Below are 19299 nucleotides of genomic sequence, written 5' to 3'. Positions count from 1 at the left end.
CAACAATGTATTTACAGTAAGCTGGGTGGGAGATGGGGTGGGGTGGTCAGAGGGGGAGTTTGTGGTAATTAACGTGGAGCTTTTTGCCACGATGTGGATGATGCTGAGGTCCCACCTGTGCCCCTGCTCCTTCTGCAGCCCCACTTGGTTTGTCTGACTCGTGGGGGGGCTGTGGTGTGGGGTGAGGATTTGGGATCTCGTGGTGTCAGGTTGTTCCTCTGCAGACAGAGGTTTTGTTGTATGCTGCCAAGCAGGACACGAGTGTTTTATTCCACATCAGCAGCTGTTTAGCTTTCATTTGGCTGGTCTGGAGGTTTTTTTTTTTTTCCTCTGGATTTGCTGTGAATAGCAGTGGTGCAGGGTGCCTGAAGCAGATGAGGCATTTCTCTGCTTTTTTTAAGCCTGGAAAAGGCATAAAGGGAATTTTCCACAACTTTTCATGCTGGAAATCAGCAGAAACCAGAGTTAGGTGATGTGATGATGAGCAGAAACAGCCACAGCTCCCTGGTCTCTTGGCCAGAGGAGCCAAGGGCAGTGGGCACGGAGCCCCTGTCCTCATCTTGGTGACACCTCAGTGGGTGCTGGGGATGGAAGGGGCTGGTGACAAGGGAGCAGCCACCCCTGGGACAAGACAGACAGGGCTGTGGGTGCCCAGGTTCCCCCTGCCACCTCCCTCCAGGCCTGGGGCACCGGGTTCAAGGCAGACGACCCAAAAGAGCATCTCTGGGGTTGAGGTGGGGGCAGGTACCAACAGCCCCCCACCTCCCCCTCCAATATATATTTTCTTCCCCCTTATCACTTGAGGAAATCCTATTTCAAGGCCACTCTAAAGAAGCCTCTGATCTTCTCAGGGGCCGGCTGGCTCCTCTTTAATCCCGGCCGGGCCGGGGTGCAGGTGCCGCGGGCCCGGCCGGGATTAGAGGGTCCCTCCCTCTGTGCGAGCCGCCCCCGGGCTCTGCTCTGCCCCGGTGAGGGCTCCGTGTTTGGGGCATTCACCGGGGAATATTAAACTTTGCTGCCATGGAACCGGTGCACGGGGAGGCAGAGGCCACTGCTCTGTTTGTTTTGGAAAGAATAGGGCCGAAAAAAGGGCAGGAACAGCGAGGGGGGGGGGAGGGATCATCTTCCCCCTTCACATCCCTTAGGCTGGGGTCACCTACCTGCGGGGCAGCCCCGTTCCCAGCACCCATCCCTGCACCCCTCCTCCTCCAGAGGACCTGGGGTCCTCACTCCCCTTGTCCCCTGGCCTTGGGGACACTGCCCAGCCATGAGCCAGGGATGCTGTAGCTGGATGCTCGGATCTGGATCTGTCCTGAGGTCAGCTCCTGCAATCCTCCCATCGCAGTGGGAGCAAAGAGAGGGGTGGGAGGGAGCAGTGGGGCTCCCAGGTGCCCCATTTTTCCTTGGGCAGCTCGCCCTGCCCTGGGCACTGGCCCTCTTCAAGCTGGTGTCTCCGTGCAGTCTCTGGTGTGGATCTCAGTGGTGGGGGGACAGAGGAGAGATGGTGGTGGGATGCAACTGCTCCAGGCCCAAGGCACTGGCAGAGTGGGAGGAAAAGGTGCAGAGATCTTCCTGTCTCTGCCGTCTGAATCCCACCTCAATCCCTTTAGAGGACCCTCTAAAGGGAGCACCTTTGCCATCCAGCCTGACCACGGGGCTGAGGGCAAGCAAGCTGGAGCTGTGCCTGGCCCCACAGCCTGGCCCTGGCCTCACCAGGACCCCTGGGAGCATCTCTTTTTGAGGAGCAAAACCCACCCCCCCGCCCCCCAAAGCCTCCTTCACCCCCAACCAACACATTTGGCCGTGGGCAGAAAATCCACAGTGAGTTTTTTTTTTCCACTCCGTTTTTCCCAGCAGCTCAGCTGGGGCTGCCAGGGTGCTGATGCTGCTGGGGGCTCTGGCATCCAGATGCCAAGGGCCACTGGCCCAGCTGGCCGAGCCACGGTGCCCGGGAGGCAGCCGAGGAGCTGCCGGTGCCATTTGCCACGATCACGTTTTGTTCCGAGGCTGCCTCAGCCCGGTGAAAACATTCGGACACAGCTGGGAAGGTGTTTGGTTTTGGTTTTTTTTCCCCTCTCCTGTTTGCTTTTGTTTGCCGTGGCCAAAATAATGCGGGAGATACTACTACTAAAAAAATTTTAAAAAGGAAGGGGGAAAAAAAAAAGCCAAGAAAAGGAGCGAGAGCGGAGGGGAGAGCACTCAGCATCTCTGCTCGGCTCCGCGGTCTCCCGCAGAGTGAAATGGAGGCAAATAATGCCCTAAAGCTCCTTTTCTAAACAGTGCAATCAGCCGGCCTGGTTCCGAGGGGCTGCAGCTCTGTGCCTGAGCCCTCGCTGGGAGGGTCAGAGCTTCACTGCACCACCGCCTCCTGCCGAGGGGCTGGCACCGCTCAGGGGCACCCCAAAACCTCCCTCCTGCTCCCCGGGAAGAGAGCAGGGACAGTTCTGCAATGTTCTGTTTGGAGGAGGAACCCCATTCGGATCCATCCCGTGGATGTGGCACTCTGGGGGCAGCCAACGTCCCTCTTTTTGCCCCTGGGGAGGTGGCAGCGCATCCCCCGCACCGCTGCCCGTGCCCTGTGTCGGGGGGCTCTGGGGATCGCCTCAGAGCAAGGGGTGCACCCCAGGGGACCCCTGCTCGGTGCCCCATGCCACCTGTGTCCCCATTGTCACGCTATGGGGCAAGGGTGCTGCAGGTGGGGGAAGAGGGGTGGGGGTCTCGCCCTATGGCGAGGCCTGAGCTGGGGCGGGGGGCAGGCAGCCCCCTGGGCCCCCGGGCTTTTCCGCAAGCATCACCTCGTCCCCCCACGCCTCCTGCTCGGAGGCAGCCGGCGCTGGGAGCGTTCCCGGGCTCAGGTAACATTTGGGAACATTCCCATAACCGAGTGCTGCCAACTGCTGGGCGGCAGGACCCGAGCCCCCTCTCCAGCCCCGCTGTTTGCTTTGCAGCCTCCTTAGACCCTATTGAAGCTTTTCAGCTCCGTCCCCTTCAGGGGGTTTAAGTAGGTAAAACCTGAGGAAGAGGCTATTTTCCTCCCTCCCTTTTGAGCCCTGCCTTGTGCCCAAAAGGCCCCCTTGTTTCACGCGTGCCAGTCACCTGGCTGGGCCCCCAGCCCCTTTCTCTCCCAGCCTCCCTTTTCTTTCTCCTTTCTCTCTTTTGACTTTTCCAGGAGCCCTCGCTCTCCAAACGAGCTTCAGATTGGATCCAGATTGAGGTCCCTTTGTCTTTCAAGGGTTGTACTAAGCTAATTAAATGTGATCCCAACAAATAAACGCAGATCTCCCCATTACATTCAGGCCTGCCTTTCAGGCAGCACCGGGCGGCCCCTCGCCCCCGCCCGCTGCGCACAGGGTCCCCCTCATTGAGTCCTGGCCATTGAAAGCACTGCCAGGATTTCTTTTGTGCCGGGGGTCTCCGAGCCCTTTTTCCATCAGAAAAGACCCCCAAACAGCAGCTCGGCCTTTGTGAGTTTGCAAGCAAACGCCAAAGAAAAGCCCCCTGAATGCTTTAATAAATGACACATTTAGCAACTTCGGAGGCGCCTGGCTCCTTCGGCAGCCGGAGGGGTGCAGCGATCCCCACTGCCCCGGCTCCCCCGGCACTCGCAGGGGTGCAGCGATCTCTCCTGCTTCCCTTTCCGTCCGGTTCCCGGGGCATTCGTAGCCCGTGGAGGTGCAGGGGATGCGGCCAAAGCACCTGACGGCCTCGGCTCCCGCCGCCGTTCCCTCCCCCGGCGCTCCGCAGGGCACACGGAGCAGGTGATGGGGTCGCTCGGTCCGCCCCGCGCCGGCTCCGGGCACCAGGGTGCCGGGCAGCGGGCAGGGCGCCGCGGGGCGTCGGCGTTCGGGGAGCTTTAAAACCTGGACCCCGTGGGTGCCTTCGCCCGGTATTAGCTCTGACAAATCCAAAATTGACTTTAGTGGCACACACCACCCCCACCACCCCACCCCCGATGAGGGGCTGCGCTGGACTTTTCTCAGCTCAACTAATATCTTTTTAATGACTTTGCTGAGGGGGCAGAGCCCAGCTCTGCCCTAGAGCCTGGATTGCTCCAAACAGATGTTGGGGCAGAGGGAGGGGGATGCTCTTCCCTGCCAGGGACTTTTCTTCTCGAGTTCAAACGAGAGGGGAGCTTTCAATCAGGGCTAAAAATGTATTTCTCCCCGTTGAACAATGGGCTCCTTTCTGCGCCCGGGGGGAATCGGCTGCGATCGCGTTTCTGATGCCGGGGAGGAGAAACCTCATGTTTTAGGGCAGGAAAACTCCGCTCCGAAAAGAGCTCTTCCCTGCACCTGGGTATTTCGTAGCTCCGCATCCCGTCTGTCCTCACCCCGCTTACAGAACAAACAAACAAACAAAACCCCACGATCGTAATAACGAAGAAATAAGAATAATTTCGAAGCTGCAGCCGTCCTCTCGCCGCTCACAGGAACAGCTCGGAGATTTTTGCAGGAAAGCCGGGCAGTTCGCAGGGTTGGAGAAACCAACACGAGCTGCCCGGAGTAGCGGCGGCTCCGCGCCCTTGCGCGCCCGCGGAGGCAGCGCCCGTCCGGCTCCATCCCCGGCGCGTCCGGCGGCGGCCCCACAAGAGTTAAATTTTAAAGCAAATCAAATTCCCATTGGCCACTGTATATTATCTCAGCAGTCTTCATTTGATACCTCTTTAATACAGAAAGGAGCTTTTCAAGCCGCTTTTCTCTCTTTTCTCCCCGCCACTCTTTAAGAGCAATAAATGTTCAACTGCAATAACTATAAATCAATCTCCGCTCTGTTCAAATCCTATTCATGCGAAGGGCTGGAAGAGGGGAGAGAGCTCCCCCCTCCCCCCCGCCCCCCAAAAAGCAGCTGCTGGGCTCTAATCTCCTTTCTTGCACTGTCATTCACCCTCATTTTTCCTCCATCACCCCATCCCTGCAATCTTTTCTTGTTTTGCTTTTCTTTTCTCTCTTTGCTGCATTATGATCCCATGTCTCCCCTCATCAGACCCCAACCTTGTCCAGATCCTGACCATCCCCTTGTAGGCTGTGAAAGAAAAGAAGAGTCCATGGATGTCAAATTGGTCTCAAAAAGACCATGAAAGATTGATTTGCTCCACTTTTCTTCTGCCTGACATTATTTCTGAGGGTCCTGAATGGGAAACCAGAAAGTCTGAGACTGGAATAAAGATGTTCTCTCTGTAAGGGGGAGACGGGGGGGAAAAATGCCCATTTACTCCTGGCCCATCAACCCTGCAAAACAGAGCAAAAGAAAAGAGGACTGTGGCTATTCAAAGTCAGACCAATATGTACACCTCCCAACAATATGCCAATATACTGAGGGCTTCTCTATTAACACCCATGAATATTAAAGTGCTCACTAAACGCTCAGAAGGAACTTTGGGAATATACACATGAAAATACAAGCAGCATTGTTCGGGGCTCAGAACAATGGGGCGGCGATAATGGCCCTTCTCTATTAACAGCCATGAATATTAAACTTGTTTCCTCCTAAATGTTAAAAAGGAGGGATAGCTGCGATATTAAAAAAAAAAAAAAAAAAAAAGAAACGAGGGGACACACACACATATACGCACACCAAAGCACCTTCCTAGCACCGGGAAGGAGCTTTGGGAAATAGCTGGGGGTATTTAAAACCACACAGAAAATTGAAGGATTTTTTTTTTTTCCACCTTTTTCCAAAACTCTTCTCCCAGCCCCCCCAACCCGAGCTCCTCGCAGCCCGCACGGAAGACGCACACGTTTTTAAGAGTATCTTTTTTATTAATTTTTTTTCGGTCCCTGGATAACTTGAGGGTTGATGTGTTTCCTGGGGGAATAAAAAATAAAGATAAAGCATCGGAGGGGCTCGCTCGTCTCGGCGACCGGAGGAAGACGTGTGTTGGGAAAGCTTTTCCACCTGATGCTTTACATTCAGCAAATTTAGTCACAAGCCCCATCGGCTGACGGCTCCTATAGCCAAAGTCCAGAAAAACAAATAAACTTATTTTTCCGCCTATAAAAAGCCAAACCAAACCCTGGCAGGTTATTAACTTCCCCTTTTCAGGGCAGCGCTGCTTCTCACCCGGCAAACACCCTCAGTAACCACCGGTTTGGGTTGATTCCTGACATTTGTGCTTTTCTTGATTGGGTTAATAGAAATAATTGCACCTGGGCTCTAACAGCGCTTTCGCAGGGGCAGCTCTGCCAAGATCAGCCTCACCCTATAAAATAGGGTCGGCTGGGGAGGGGGGATTTGGAATTGCCAGGATCCTTCTCTGGAGCTGCCCCGGGGAGGGGGGGGGACGGACCTGGAGCGGCTTCTGAGGGCTGGAGGAATTTGGGGGCCCATCCTTCTTTCCCCCAGCCCTTCACAGCCCCTCGTCCCCATGAAAATCAAAAGAACAAGGCGAAGGAGAGGGCTCTAAGCTCCGACACAGCGGGATTGGGTTTAAATCCAGGGAGGATTAACCCTTTGCTGAGCGGGCAAAGCTGCGGGCCCTGAGGGAGGGGGGCGCTGGGTTTGTGGGGACCCCACTGGCGGGGGACAGCGGTGGCACCAGGGGCAAAGCGAAAATATTCCGCGGGCAACCACGGTGCCTACACCACCATCCAATGGTGTGGGCACCGTGGTTGGCCCGGAAATATGCTTGGGTGGGGAGATAGGGATGCTGCGATGAAGTAACCCCAAAGATGCTGCAACCTCCCCTCCAGGTGAGGGTCCGGCCTTGGAGGGACGCGGTTGCCATTGTGGGGAGGTGGGAGATCCACTCTGGTCCCTTCCACTCGTGGGTCCCTTCCCACCCTCCCCTGGGAAACACAGCGGGGTTGGGGAGCGGCCGGGCTAGGGGATGCAGTCGGGAGAGCCTGGCCCTGGGTGCAAGTTGGGGACCAGCCTTGGAGGGGCTCGTACTCCCCTGTTTTGTTCCGGGGAACCCTTCCCGGGGTTTAGGGGAGCAGAGCTGACTCCTCCGAGCGCTTCCCCGGGGTCGCCGGTACCCACTCTCCAGACCGGGGATGCGGGGAGCCCTCCTGGCTTCGCACCCACTGGGAGACCCCGGCCCGTTCCCCCGAAGTCGGAGGAGCCAAAAGCTCCCGAGCAGGGTGGGCTGGCAGCTTCGGTACCGTCGATTTCGTTGTGGTTCTCAGCGGTCCCAAAGAGCCGAATTTTGCCCCCAAAACGAATATAGGAGCCCGACAGGGGGTCGGGCCGGGCGGAACTGTCCCTGAGGATGCTCCCCTTTCCCGGGGCACAGGTGAGGCCATTTCTGCACATTTTGTTGGGTTGATTTTGTGGTTTTTTTTTTTCGCCCTACCCGGCTGCTGGCTGGGAGCAGGTGCCCGAGTCTGGGTTTGGGTTTCCTTGGGCAGGGGGGTGCGAGGGGCTGAGCCCGTGTGTGTGTGTGTGTGTGTGTTTGTATGTACATGTATATGTGCGTGTGTGTGCTCGCCGTGTCCCTCCCTCCAGCCACCCCACCCCCGGGGAGGGGAGGGAAGAAAGCGGAGGGAAGGAGGGGAGGGGTGAGGAGGAGGGGGGGGGCTCCGACGGCTCGCCTCGCTCCGGCAGCCCCAGTCTCTCTGCCAACGTCAGGGAGGTCATTAATAACCAATTAGGAGGGTCAATGAAGCTCATATATAGCCGGGCGGGAGCCGCCGAGCCGCACGGAGCCCGGCCCGCTGCCCGCGCCCCGCCGAGCCCGGCCCGCCCGCCGCCTCGCCCCCATGATGGGCTCGGTGCTGCCCGCCGAGGCCCTGGTGCTCAAGCCCGGGCTGAAGCCCCAGGGGCTCTCGCTGGCCGAGGTGATCACCTCCGACATCCTGCACAGCTTCCTCTACGGCCGCTGGAGAAACGTCCTGGGCGAGCAGCTCTTCGAAGAGAAGAGCAGCCCCAAAACCGCTTTCACGGCCGAGGTCTTGGCTCAGTCCTTCTCTGGAGGTGAGTGGAGGCACCGAACCCCTACCCCTTTCCAGAACCACCCCCTTCCAAACCCTCCTATGGGTCCCGGTACCGGCCCGAGGTGCCCGGCGGCGGGATGCGGTTCCCGGCGCCCCGCTCTCCCCAGGCGTGTAATAGCAGTTGACTGGGAAAGAAGGGCTTTAAATTCATTTGGTTAACTTGGGCTTGACCTGAGAAAGTTCCCACTTAAACCGCGGGCTGAGGAGGGGGGCTGGGGGGGGTATTCCTGGGGCCGGCCCGCATTCAGCCGCCCGGGACAATATCTTTTCTCTCGCCCCGGCATCGCTGGGGCGTCCCGGCTCCCTTTTCCCCCTTTCGGATTTCTGTTCCTCTCTTAATTTACCATGAAGGCTAATTCCATTTCCATTCACGATATGTCAACCATCTCATCTCCCCATTTTGTAAGAGGAATTCCTGGGCCTTTTTAAACAAGCCCTTGCGCCATTCAGGCACAATGTACCGCTACAGCATTCCTAAAGGACTAATGAATTTAGAATTAGCAATTTCTTTCTAGTTGAGTTTAATGAATGCAGATCACTTTAACAGCATGACAAATTGCTGGATGGGCCGAAATAGACACCATTTAACCTCTTTTCTCAGCCCCGCTCCCTCGCTCAGCCTGGGCTGCTTTTCCCAGGTATCTCCTCAATGCCCCGGGGGGAACCTTGTACCGCTTTGTAGGAGCCCTGTTGGGCGTTTTAAAAGGCTCAGCCCCGGGATTTGGGCTGGGGCCGGGGAGGGGTGCCCGTTGCCCTCCTTGTCCAGTCCCCTCCCGGCTCTTATCCCCGGGGGTGGGAGCCTTTGAGTCCGTGTTCTGAGCTGTGTCCCACCTCCCGCAGAGGTGCAGAAGCTCTCCAGCCTGGTGCTGCCGTCGGAAGTCATCATTGCCCAGAGCTCCATCCCCGGCGAAGGGCTCGGCATCTTCTCCAAGACCTGGATCAAGGCTGGCACCGAGATGGGACCGTTCACGGGCAGGGTCATCTCGCCGGAGCATGTGGACCTGTGCAAGAACAACAACCTCATGTGGGAGGTAACGACCCCCTCGTCTCTGTACCCGCAGCCCGGGGAAAGGCAAGGAAGAGGTGCTGGAGTCCCGGGGGCTTTGTCTTGTGTTTGTGCGTTCTCCCCGTGCCTCAGTTTCCCTGATCGTATAAAAATCTGGCTTCCTCCGGGGCCGGAGGCTTTCCCAGCTCTCAGAGGAGCCCCGAAATGCTGTTGCTCGTGTCCCACACCGCAGGATCACTCCCTGCCTGATCCTGTCACAGTGAAACCCCCACCCGCAGCTGCTGCACCGGGCACGGGGGCGAAACCATCTCTGCCCCGTCCTGCTTTGTCCCAGAGCTGATGTGGTTAATCCTGAGGGAAGCTGCGGGGTTTGAGGGGATATGAGCTGCCAGGACATCACGCAGTAATGCTCAGCTGGTAGAGGTTTTTTTTTTTTCCCTGAATTTTAATTTTTGTTTGTTTGTTTCGGTGTTAAGACTCGCATTTTAAACTTATTATTGATCATTATTATTTTATATCTAATTAGAAACTTGCCTCGCCCTTCCTGCCACCTTGCAAAGCATCTTTCCCCTGGCAGGCACCGTCCTCCTCCACCCAGGGATGCTCCCGCGGGCAGCTGCAGGGTGCTGAGCAACCCCTTCGAGGCTGAGCTGCTGGTGGGACTCTACCAGGAAGGGATATAGAGGCAGGGACCTGGGTTATCCGTGTGGGCAGGGGCTGATGGGGCCAGCCGTGCCCACCCAGGGAGAGCAGGGGACCCTTCCCAGCCCCACAGCACCTCTGCGGGCAGGAAGGATTTGGTCACCTCCGACCTGCAGGCAGCAGCTCCCGGTTGTGTGTCAGCCCCAAAGCTGTGCTGGGTTTGAGTTTGTCCTTCTGGCAGGGACTTGATCCCCGGGGCTGGAAGTAGAGGGGTTTGGTCCCTCGGGGGCAGCAGCATCGCTACCAACCGCTCCCTCCCTCTCCCAGGTCTTCAACGAAGACGGCACCGTGCGGTATTTCATCGATGCCAGCCAGGAGGATCACCGCAGCTGGATGACCTACATCAAATGTGCCCGGAATGAGCAGGAGCAGAACCTAGAGGTGGTCCAGATCGGGAACAGCATCTTCTACAAGGCCATCGAGGTAAGCAGGGCTGGGAGACAGTCAGGAAGCTGCAGGATGGGAGCAGGGGTGCTGGGATACTCCCACCCCACAGGCTTCTCCCTTGTTCTTTGGGCTGTTGCTGAGGTATCTGGAACACAGGGTGGCTTTGCTGTCCCTGATCCCCTGGGAAAGGCCATTGCAAAGGGTTCAGGGAGACCTCAAGGAGCATTAAGTGGTCTTTTTCCTCTTCGTCTTTCTTCTAGAGGGCTCACGGTGTGAGGTGTGCTGAGCAGAGGGAGAGTGAATGCTGCCCAAACTTTTTTTGGGGTGAAAAGCATGAAAATCGTTGCAATCCTGGCTCAGCTGGGGCTTTGGGCACGATTAAGGTTTTGATGCTCTCTTGAAAAATGGGATTTTGTGCAGAACCTGCTTTCCTGTAGGTGGGGAAAAGCTTGGGGGGTTTCTGTGACATGCAGGTGGCTCAGCACAGCTCTTGCCCAGGGGGTGACAAGTGGGTCCAGGTGTAAAAAGAGTGAGAGAAGAGTGGGGACTGCAGGACCCAGGCAGGGTGTGGGGCTGGCACAGCAATGCCCCAGGTTTACAGCAGCAGGGCCATAGGAATGGGACTCATCCTGCCCAGCTCATCCTTCTGCTCCTGTATGAAGCACTGGTGGGTCCTGGCCCAGCAGGGACTGGTGCTGGCTCCCAGAGATGTCCCAGGGCACAGGCTGCTGTGCCATGGGGAGGTCTGGGGGTTTAGCTTGCAGAGGAGATGCTGGGGTGGAGGTTGGTGTCCATCTCCCTGGTGTTATGGATGCCACACGCATCCAAGTCATGCGGTGCCAGCGGTGTGGTGGTAGGGACCATCCCTGCTTGGTACAGTGTCCCCAAACCCCAGTGCTGTTGCAGGTGAGGGTAGCTTGGGGAGGTGTCCCTGTGTAGCTGCTTCAGCTTAGGGTCATGAGAAACCATCTGCCATTCCACCCCTGCCCAGCATCCTGGGACTGTCCCTCTCCTCTATCGGGTCCAGAGGCTTGGAGGTCCAGAGTGTGCAGCTGGGAGAGGATTTTAGCTGGGAAGGAGGCTAAATAATGCCTGCTGGTTCCATGGGCAGCTCCTGTGCTGGCTTACAGAGGGGTAGATGCTCAAATGCTCTGGGGTACAGAACCATGGCTCAACCCTGCACTGAGCCAGGGGCAGGGCTGGTTTTGGAATTGTCCCAGTGGGATGGGAAAGGTGGGTGAGTGGGAACAGGGATGTTCTGCTGCAGGAGCCTCCTGTGTGCTTCCCCAGGGCTCTGCCTTTCCCTGCAGCTTTGCAAGACCCCCAAGTGCTTCTGTGCTGCTCTGCCCACCCCAGACAGCCCTCTGTAGGCTTCAGCTCTACTCGGTTTTAAGACCTGATATTCTTATCTGCAGCAGTGCCCGGAGTGGCAGCAGCTTAATGGCTTTTTGTTATGGTTCTTAAATGAGGTAAAGAAATGTAATCATTCCAGGTAGCTGTGGAACGAGGAATACAGCTGTGCTTCTCACACCTTGTGTGTGCACAGCTGATGGGGTGGGTGATCAAGCTGGTGTTTGGGGAGCCATGGTCAATCTGCAGGCTTGTTCTGAGGGCTGAAGCAGCAGCTTTCAGAGCAGGGATGAGTTTAATTCTCTCCCTTTAAATATTGAGAGTCCCAGAGGTGGAAGTGGGGATGCAGGGTGCTGGCTGTCACACTGCAGTGTGCTCCTTGGGCTCAGCAGGTACCTGTTGGTGCTGCTGCTCCTGGTGCCTCTGGGCTGGGCTGGGCCTTTCCATGCTGGGAGAGGCAGAAAGGGTCAGGGCTTTCCATGTGAGAGAGCAAGCAAGGGAAGCATGGAGTCTGTGAGGAGCTGGGTCACAACCAGGAATAGCATCTTGAGGATCTGCATCTTCCAGGGGCTCCTGGTTCCCATCCTTGCAGATGGGTGCACACACACACAGCTCAAACCCGATGGCCTCTGCAGGCTCACTGGGGTTTGTGTACCCAACAAAAACAAAAAAAAAAAGCAAGAGGAGGTTTTCTTTCTGGGTTCTCCCTGCTCATTAATCCATACAAATGCAGCATCTTAGACCTGGGTGAGCTCCTGGCTTGTCACCCACCTCTCCCGCATTGTCACCCCCCTTGCCACAAACACTGGATAGAGAGGGGCTTGGAACAGCTCAGTCTGGGGCAGGATACATGAACTGACTGCAGCAGTGCCCTCTCTCACCAGCATCACCTGGTGCCCAGGCACTGTCACCCTCCAGTCCTGTGCCTGTCCCCTCCCTGCTGGGCACAGCGAGCTGCCTGGTCCCTGTCACTCTGCACCCCCCTCTGCTGCACCATGGCTCCAGCACAACATCTCTTGGGATATCTTTCTCACCTACCCACTGCAAAATCATATTTATTGGTTTGTTTTTTTTTTTTCCCCCCAATCTTCGCCTTTTCTATTTTTAATGTGTTTTGCCCATTTCAGCCTTTTCCTACTCGCTTGTTTTTGGGTTTTTCCCCCCCACTCTTCGCCTTTTCTATTTTTATTGTGTTTTGCCTGTTTCAGCCTTTTCCTACTCATTTGTTTTTCACATCCTCATGGATTTCAAATTGCTGCTATGGGAAAACAAGTGAGGGCAGGGATCTGAAGGCCACGAGATTTCTAGGTGGCAATTTAAATTGCTTTGGGGTCCATGCCCATGGGTACTCACCTGCTGCTGGTACAGGTGCTCCAGCAGAAAAAAACCATACATGCACACACTGTGCACATGTGCAATGTGTTTTATCCTTTCAGCAATATTTTATTCTATTTGCTTGTATTAACAAGTACTTCTTTTTTATTAAGAGAAAATGACGCCAAGAAACAGCACCAGTTTGGGATGCAAAATGATTTTGGCTTCCCCTGCCTCCCAGATTCTTACTCCACAGAGCTTACTCTGCCATCTGTCTCTGTGCAGGTGGATGCCTTAAACAAATGAAGTCAAATTCCCACTGCTGTGGGGTGCTTAAGATTAGGCACATTTTCAGCACTCAGCTGATCTAACTTGTGATCCGTGTTTCGTGTGGCTGGTGCTTTTCTTGCACTACCCTGTGTCTGGAAAGCTGTCCTCTGAAACGGGGCTCTTTCCCATTTCTAAAGCAGGTTCTTAAAACTAGGGACGTGCAAGGGGGAAAAAAAAAATAATCTGCTTATATTTTTATAAAATGTTGTTGTTGTTGCCTGAAGCATCTGCTGTGAGAGCAGCCATCTTCCCAGATGCAGCATCCGTGCTCAGGAAGGCTGGGAATTCCCTGGCTGCCTGCTCCAGCAGTGTGGGAATGTAATGGGAATGGCAGGAAGGAGAAGTGGCATCGTTTCAGGGAAAGGGGAGTGTAGGTGGTGGAAAAGCCTTTCCCTGCAGGTCTCCTTGGGCTGTTGCTGGCACTGGGGTTTTGGTGTGGGATGTAAGCAGCATCTGGAGCCCGAGCCACTCTCCTATAGCAGCCTCTGTGCCTATGGATGCCCGGGCTGATGAGTCCTTGGCTGGCACATCTCTATTTCCAACTGATAAAATAATTCCCAGTGGGGTCAGGTGGGAGATGCTGCCTGTGTCCCACAGCAGGAGGATGCTGGTGGTCCCAGCCAGAGCTGAAATGCTCTGCAGGGGCACTGAGCCCTGGCTCTGGGTCACAGATTCCTGCGTTGGGCTCTGTCACTTGTGCCTTGCTGCAGTTCCTGGGTCCACAAATGGATTATTTCCCTGGGTCTCTGTGTGCCACCGTGTCCTTGTCTCCCTGAGCAGTAAGGGACCTCTGGGTCCTTCACTTCAGAGAGCCCAGCTCTTATCTGTGTGCTTTATAGCTGCTTTACTATTTTTTTTTTTTTTTTTTTTTTGTCTGTGGCCCAACCCTGGGGCAGGTTTGTGGAGCTGGATGGTGCTGAGCTGTGCCATGGCCTCTGGTGCTGGGGACTGCTGGCAGGTCCAGCTGGCTGCAGGGGATGGGGTAGGACCAGAGGTTCAAAGTGATCGGTTGAGGATGCCCAGGGAATTGTTCATCACCCCTCCCAACACCCCCATCTGTATCTTGTTCTCTTTCTAGATGATTCCTCCAGACCAAGAGCTGCTGGTCTGGTATGGGAACTCCCACAACACCTTCCTGGGCATCCCAGGAGTGCCAGGGCTGGAAGAGGAGCAGAAGAAGAACAAACATGGTAGGTAGCACTGGAAAAAAACAGCCAGAGGTGCAGCATTCCCGTTCTCCTTTCACCCAGTCCCCTCCTCTGAGGCCGTGGGGGATGTCGGGTGCTCCAGCTCCCTGGGGACAAACATGGGAAGGATGAGACAGATCCCTACAACTTGAGCAGCTTCCCAGTAATTTGAGGGATTGCTTCCAGGCCAGTTTGCCCATGGCTGTTGCTGGTGCTTCCCAACCCAGCCAGGCAGGGTAAGAAGGAGGAAGGCAGCCCTGACACGTGGTGAAATGCTGTGGATGCAGATGCCTATGCCCCCACTCCACATTTATCCCAAAACCCCCATCGTGGGAGGCTTTTTCTCTCCCTGGGTCATCACTCACTGCTTGTCGTGGTCATTCCTCTGCAGGCAGGCAGCAGAGTTCTTGACCACTTTTGAGGGTGCTGTGTTTGGAGCCAGACCCCATCTGTGCTCCTCTGCCCTGCTCCTTGCTCTGAGCCAGGTCAGAGCCCAGCAGAGCTGGGGGAGAAGCTGAGACCAGTGCAGGGATGATGTGGTGCTGCCAGAGAGCCCAGGAATGGGGCCAGGGCTGTAGGATGGGGCTTCCTGCTCTTTCCTTCCAGCTCTGCTGGAAAAGCAGAAAAGCACTTTTTGTGCTTGTTTATAGGGGAAGTGGGTTGGTTTGGGTCTTCTTCCTCACCTAAAAAGGGATGAGCCCATTCCCAGCCCTGGGCCCATCCCAAAGCCACCAACCTGTGACTGGGCTCTGCTCGTGTCATTGCCAGCAAGGGGACACAGGGTGTGTGTATGAGGAGGATGATCAATTTTTATAAATATATAAGGGGTGAGTGCCAGGAGGATGGAGTCAAGCTTATCTTGGGGGTGACTAACACAGAACAAGGGGCAACGGTTATAAACTTGGAGTTTATAAGTGGTAGTGGATTAAAGGTTGGACTTGATGATCTCAGAGGTCCTTTCCAACCTGGATGACTCTGTGTGAGCACAGCTGGTTCTGTATAAATTTAAGGAATTTTTTCACTGTGAGGGTGACAACAGAGCCAGAGTGGATCAAGGGTTGGACTTGATGATCTCTGAGGTCCCTTCCAACCCAGCCAATTCTATGAACACCGACCCAGGCTGCTCAGGGAGGTTGTGGAGTCTCCTTCCCTGGAGACCTTCAAACCCCACCTGGATGTGTTCTGTGTGACCTGCTCTAGGTCACCCTGCTCTGTCAGGGGGGGGTTGCACTCAACGACCTCCCAAGCTCCCTTCCAACCCCTCCCCTTCTATAATTTTATATTTCGGGCACTCAGCACCTCAGAGATTTGGGGATAGGGGTGTGTGTGCGAGCTGCCCCTCCAGAGAGCAAACCCCTGACCTATCCCTCGTTGTTTTCCCCCTGTTATTCCAGAGGATTTCCACTCGGTGGAGCCCGGGGCCAGCACCACGGGGCGGATGCGCTGCGTTATCTGCCACCGGGGCTTTAACTCCCGCAGCAATTTGCGCTCCCACATGCGGATCCACACCCTGGACAAACCTTTCGTCTGCCGCTTCTGCAACCGCCGCTTCAGCCAGTCCTCCACGCTCCGCAACCACGTCCGCTTGCACACCGGCGAGCGGCCCTACAAGTGCCAGGTTTGCCAAAGTGCCTACTCCCAGCTCGCCGGGCTCCGAGCCCACCAGAAGAGCGCTCGGCACCGGCCGCCCAACGCCTCGCTGCAGGCTCATTCACCCGCACTGCCCGTGCCCCACCCCGCAGCCCTGGCACATCACATCCCCACCATGGTGCTGTGAGCATGCGGCGTGCGGGGGCTGCCTGGCTGGGGTTGTTCGGGTTTTTGTTTGTTTGTTTCTTTTTTAATTTTATTTTTGTTTATTTTAGGTTTTTTTAATTTTTACTTTTTAAATTTTTATTTATTGTTTTTATTAATTTTTATTTATATTTTTTATTTTTATTTATATTTTTTATTTTTATTTATATTTTTTATTTGTATTTATTTTTATTTTTTATTTTTATTTGTATTTATTTATTTTTTATTTTTATTTGTTTTTATTTTTATTTGTATTTATTTTTATTTTTTATTTATTTATTTTTTATTTTTATTTTTATTTATTTTTTATTTTTATTTATTTTTACTTTTACTTTTATTTTTATTTATTTTTTTTTAAATTTACTTTTTGGGGTTTTGGGGGTTTTTTGGTTTGGTTTTTTTTTGGGGTGGCTTGGGGTTTTTGGGGTGTTTTTTGGGGGAGTTTTTTTTGTTTTTTAGGGAGGGTCGGGGTTTTCTTTTTTGGGGTTTTTTTTTTTGCTTTTGGGGTTTTTTGTTTGCTTGTTTTGGTGTTTTTTTTTTGCTTTGGGGTTTTGGGGGGTGGTTTTTTCCTTGAGGGGGTTTTGAGGGTTTTTTTGAGGGGATTTTTGGGTTTTAAGGGTTTTTTGAGGTGAGGAGTTTTGGGTTTTTTTTTTTTTGAACTTTTTTTTAAATTTTTTAAGGTTTTTCGGGGAGTTTTCTTGAGGGGGTTTTTTTTGTTTTTGTTTTTTTGTGGGGGTTACATTCTTTTGGGGGACATTGGTGGCATTTTTTTGTTGTTTCTTTTGTTTGTGTTTTATTTTATTTTGGGTTTGTTTGTTGTTTTAGTTTTTGGGTTTTTTTCGGACAGCAAAGACTGGCACCCAGAGATGCAACAAAGTCTGTGGGGGGTGGGTGGGGCTGCTTTGGGAGGTTTATTTCTGCAGCAGCAGCAGCGTTTGGGAGGGGTCTGGCAGACTGGGGTGGGGATTTCCCACCCCCAAACTCTGCACGGGTGGGACCCTGGGTGTAGGAGTGTGGGCTGTGGCTCCCTGGGGTTGGGAGGGGGGAGAAGGGATGCAGGGACACATCGGGATGTCCTGGTGCATGGCAGAGGGGGGAAGATGAGATAAAAACTCACGCCTGGGTTTTAGGGATAATTTGGAGAGAAAAAATTGCTTTTCTCCCTCCTCCTTTGCTCCACTGAGTTCCCAGACAGACAAATGCTCTGCTAAAAGCCACTCTGTGCCCATTTCCCCACCTCTGACCCTGGTGGCTCTTTCCCAGGGACACATTCCCCTCCTGGGAAGCCCAGCTTTAGCAAGTGGTTCCATTTTCCCACCTCCCAAGCCCTTTACCTGCTCTTCCCCCAGCCCTGGGCTGGAGTTTGCCAGCAGCAGAGGGGACAGCCCAGCTGGAAACACCCTTGGTTTTGTGGCAGACCCTATGCCAGCTCCCAAAGCCACGCAGGAACACCTTGGCTGTCACTTCTGCTGCCCTCTGGGGACAGAGGAAACCCAGCTGTGTGTCCCCAAGGACAATTCTAAGCGCCCTCTGGAGTCCTGCCACACGTGAGGGCTGTGTATCATAAAGCTTAAAAAAAGGTATTCCAATATTAATTATAAGTCTGAGATGTATAAAGTTCTCACAAACTGTGTTTTACTTCCAGAAGAAAGAAAGAAAAAAAAGTCACTTTAACTTTGTAAATATTTATGTAAACATTATTTACAAAACTTTGATATTATATATTATTTGATTGTATACGTACACAGTGTAAATACATTTGTACCTCTCGTATTCTAAATAAAAATTACTTGGAGCATTTATCATTTAGAAGATGGGCAGGATGGAGACCTTTATTTTGCTGTGTGCCAGGGGAAGGATGGGTGGTTGGGAGGAGTGGATTTTCAGGCTGGCACAAGGTGAGTTAAAGAGATGTAGCCTTGTCTGTTTGCCTAAATGGTGCAGCTGGGAAGAGGAACGATCAGCTTTGGGAAAAACAAACCCTTTCCAGGTCTGAGAGAGACAGGGTGGGTGCAGGAGCTGGTGGTATTATTTGGGCTGTTACTTGCCTGTCTCCTCATGTGCAGTCTGTATTTGAAGCAGGAGCTGCTGATACCCTTTGCCTTCCATGAAATTGTGGCTGTATTTTAGCAGTGATGGGCTACAGGCACCAACTCTTCCCTGAAAAAACAATCTTATACTTCTGGAAGCAGTAATGCATTCCCTGAAGGTCATCACTGGCTTCTTTCCCCTTTTCCCTTTCCTTTTCCCCTTTTTCCCTCCCTCCTTTCCCTTTTTCCCTCCCTCCTTTCCCTTTTTCCCTCCCTCCTTTCCCTTTTTCCCTCCCTCCTTTCCCTTTTTCCCTGGGTCTTTCCTCAGCAGCTCTGACCGCTTAGAACTTCATTTTGAATTAAACGCAGGAAGCCTCCACGCATCTTTCTTACTACTGGCACAGCTTTACCAGGAAAAGGGAGGAATTCCTCATCCCTCGGAGAGGTCTGACCCAAGCCCGACACACCCTTACCTGCAGTCCTTGGGTTCCTTGCGGCAGGAACCACCCCTGGGCCCACCCAAGGTGGGAGGAGAGCTGGGGGGTCACCGCACCCGTCGGGATCTGGGGCAGCCCCCTCATCCCCTCCCTGCCCTCACCAAACATGGCCCCTCCCGCCTTTTGCTTCCTCCCTCACTGCCAGGAGCCAAAATGGCCGCTCAGGAACCTCCCTCCCACCCTTCCCCCGCCCTCACTCAAGATGGCGGCAGCTGCGCCGCAGGCGCCTTCTCGCCAGCAGTTAAGATGGCGGACGGAAAACGCACCTGGACGGGGCCGCTGGTATCGCACCGCCCGCTCCCAAGATGTCCGCGAGCACCACACGGCTGCCGGTGGCCGCAAACCCGTGGGGCCGGGGCGGCGAGAAGCGCCTGGTGGCACCGGGGGACAGCACCACCAGGGACACGGGATACATGAGGTAGGGGCAGCGGCGGAGGAATGGCTGCGGGAGAAGGGGAGGTGCGGGCCGGCCTCGGGCATCCCTCCCCCCGTCTCCCCTCACACACTCCTTCACCCCCATTCTCCTCACGGTCCGTTCCCCCCACACTCCCTGCTCTGCTCCCCCCTTCTCCTCACAGCTTTCTCCTCCATCTCCACAGGAGCCTCTCCTCACCGACCCCATCGTCCCGGCTGCCCCACAGCGCCCCATTTCCCCCGGGGCACGTTCCCATCATGGGACCGGGAGCGGGACCGGGAGCGGGGAAGCCGCCGGGCCGGGCGGGGGGCGGGAGCAGCGGAGTAGGAGGGACCGGAAAGGGATGTGCCCGCCCG

At 54.7% G+C, this 19299-nt stretch overlaps 1 protein-coding gene across 1 annotated transcript; it reads left to right on the top strand.

Annotated features, from left to right (window-relative positions):
- The first annotated feature begins 7697 nt into the window (after positions 1–7697).
- Positions 7698–15984, top strand: PRDM12 (PR/SET domain 12). The gene is made up of 5 exons (XM_071766164.1): positions 7698–7911; positions 8772–8962; positions 9907–10062; positions 14099–14210; positions 15602–15984. The coding sequence occupies exons 1-5, from the start codon at positions 7698–7700 to the stop codon at positions 15982–15984; spliced, it is 1056 nt and encodes a 351-aa protein (XP_071622265.1).
- The last annotated feature ends 3315 nt before the right edge of the window (positions 15985–19299 follow it).

This window comes from Heliangelus exortis, chromosome 22 (genome assembly GCF_036169615.1).
Source record: "Heliangelus exortis chromosome 22, bHelExo1.hap1, whole genome shotgun sequence".
In the NCBI taxonomy this organism is placed as follows: Eukaryota; Metazoa; Chordata; class Aves; order Apodiformes; family Trochilidae; genus Heliangelus; species Heliangelus exortis.
This window is presented reverse-complemented; position numbering and strand designations above follow the sequence as displayed.

Excerpts from the sequence above, each read along its gene's own strand:
- PRDM12 (XM_071766164.1), top strand. The coding sequence starts at position 7,698 with ATGATGGGCTCGGTGCTGCCCGCCGAGGCCCTGGTGCTCAAGCCCGGG. Across the intron at positions 8,963-9,906 it reads ACAACAACCTCATGTGGGAG|GTCTTCAACGAAGACGGCAC; the intron begins GTAACGACCCCC and ends TCCCTCTCCCAG. Across the intron at positions 10,063-14,098 it reads TCTTCTACAAGGCCATCGAG|ATGATTCCTCCAGACCAAGA; the intron begins GTAAGCAGGGCT and ends TTCTCTTTCTAG.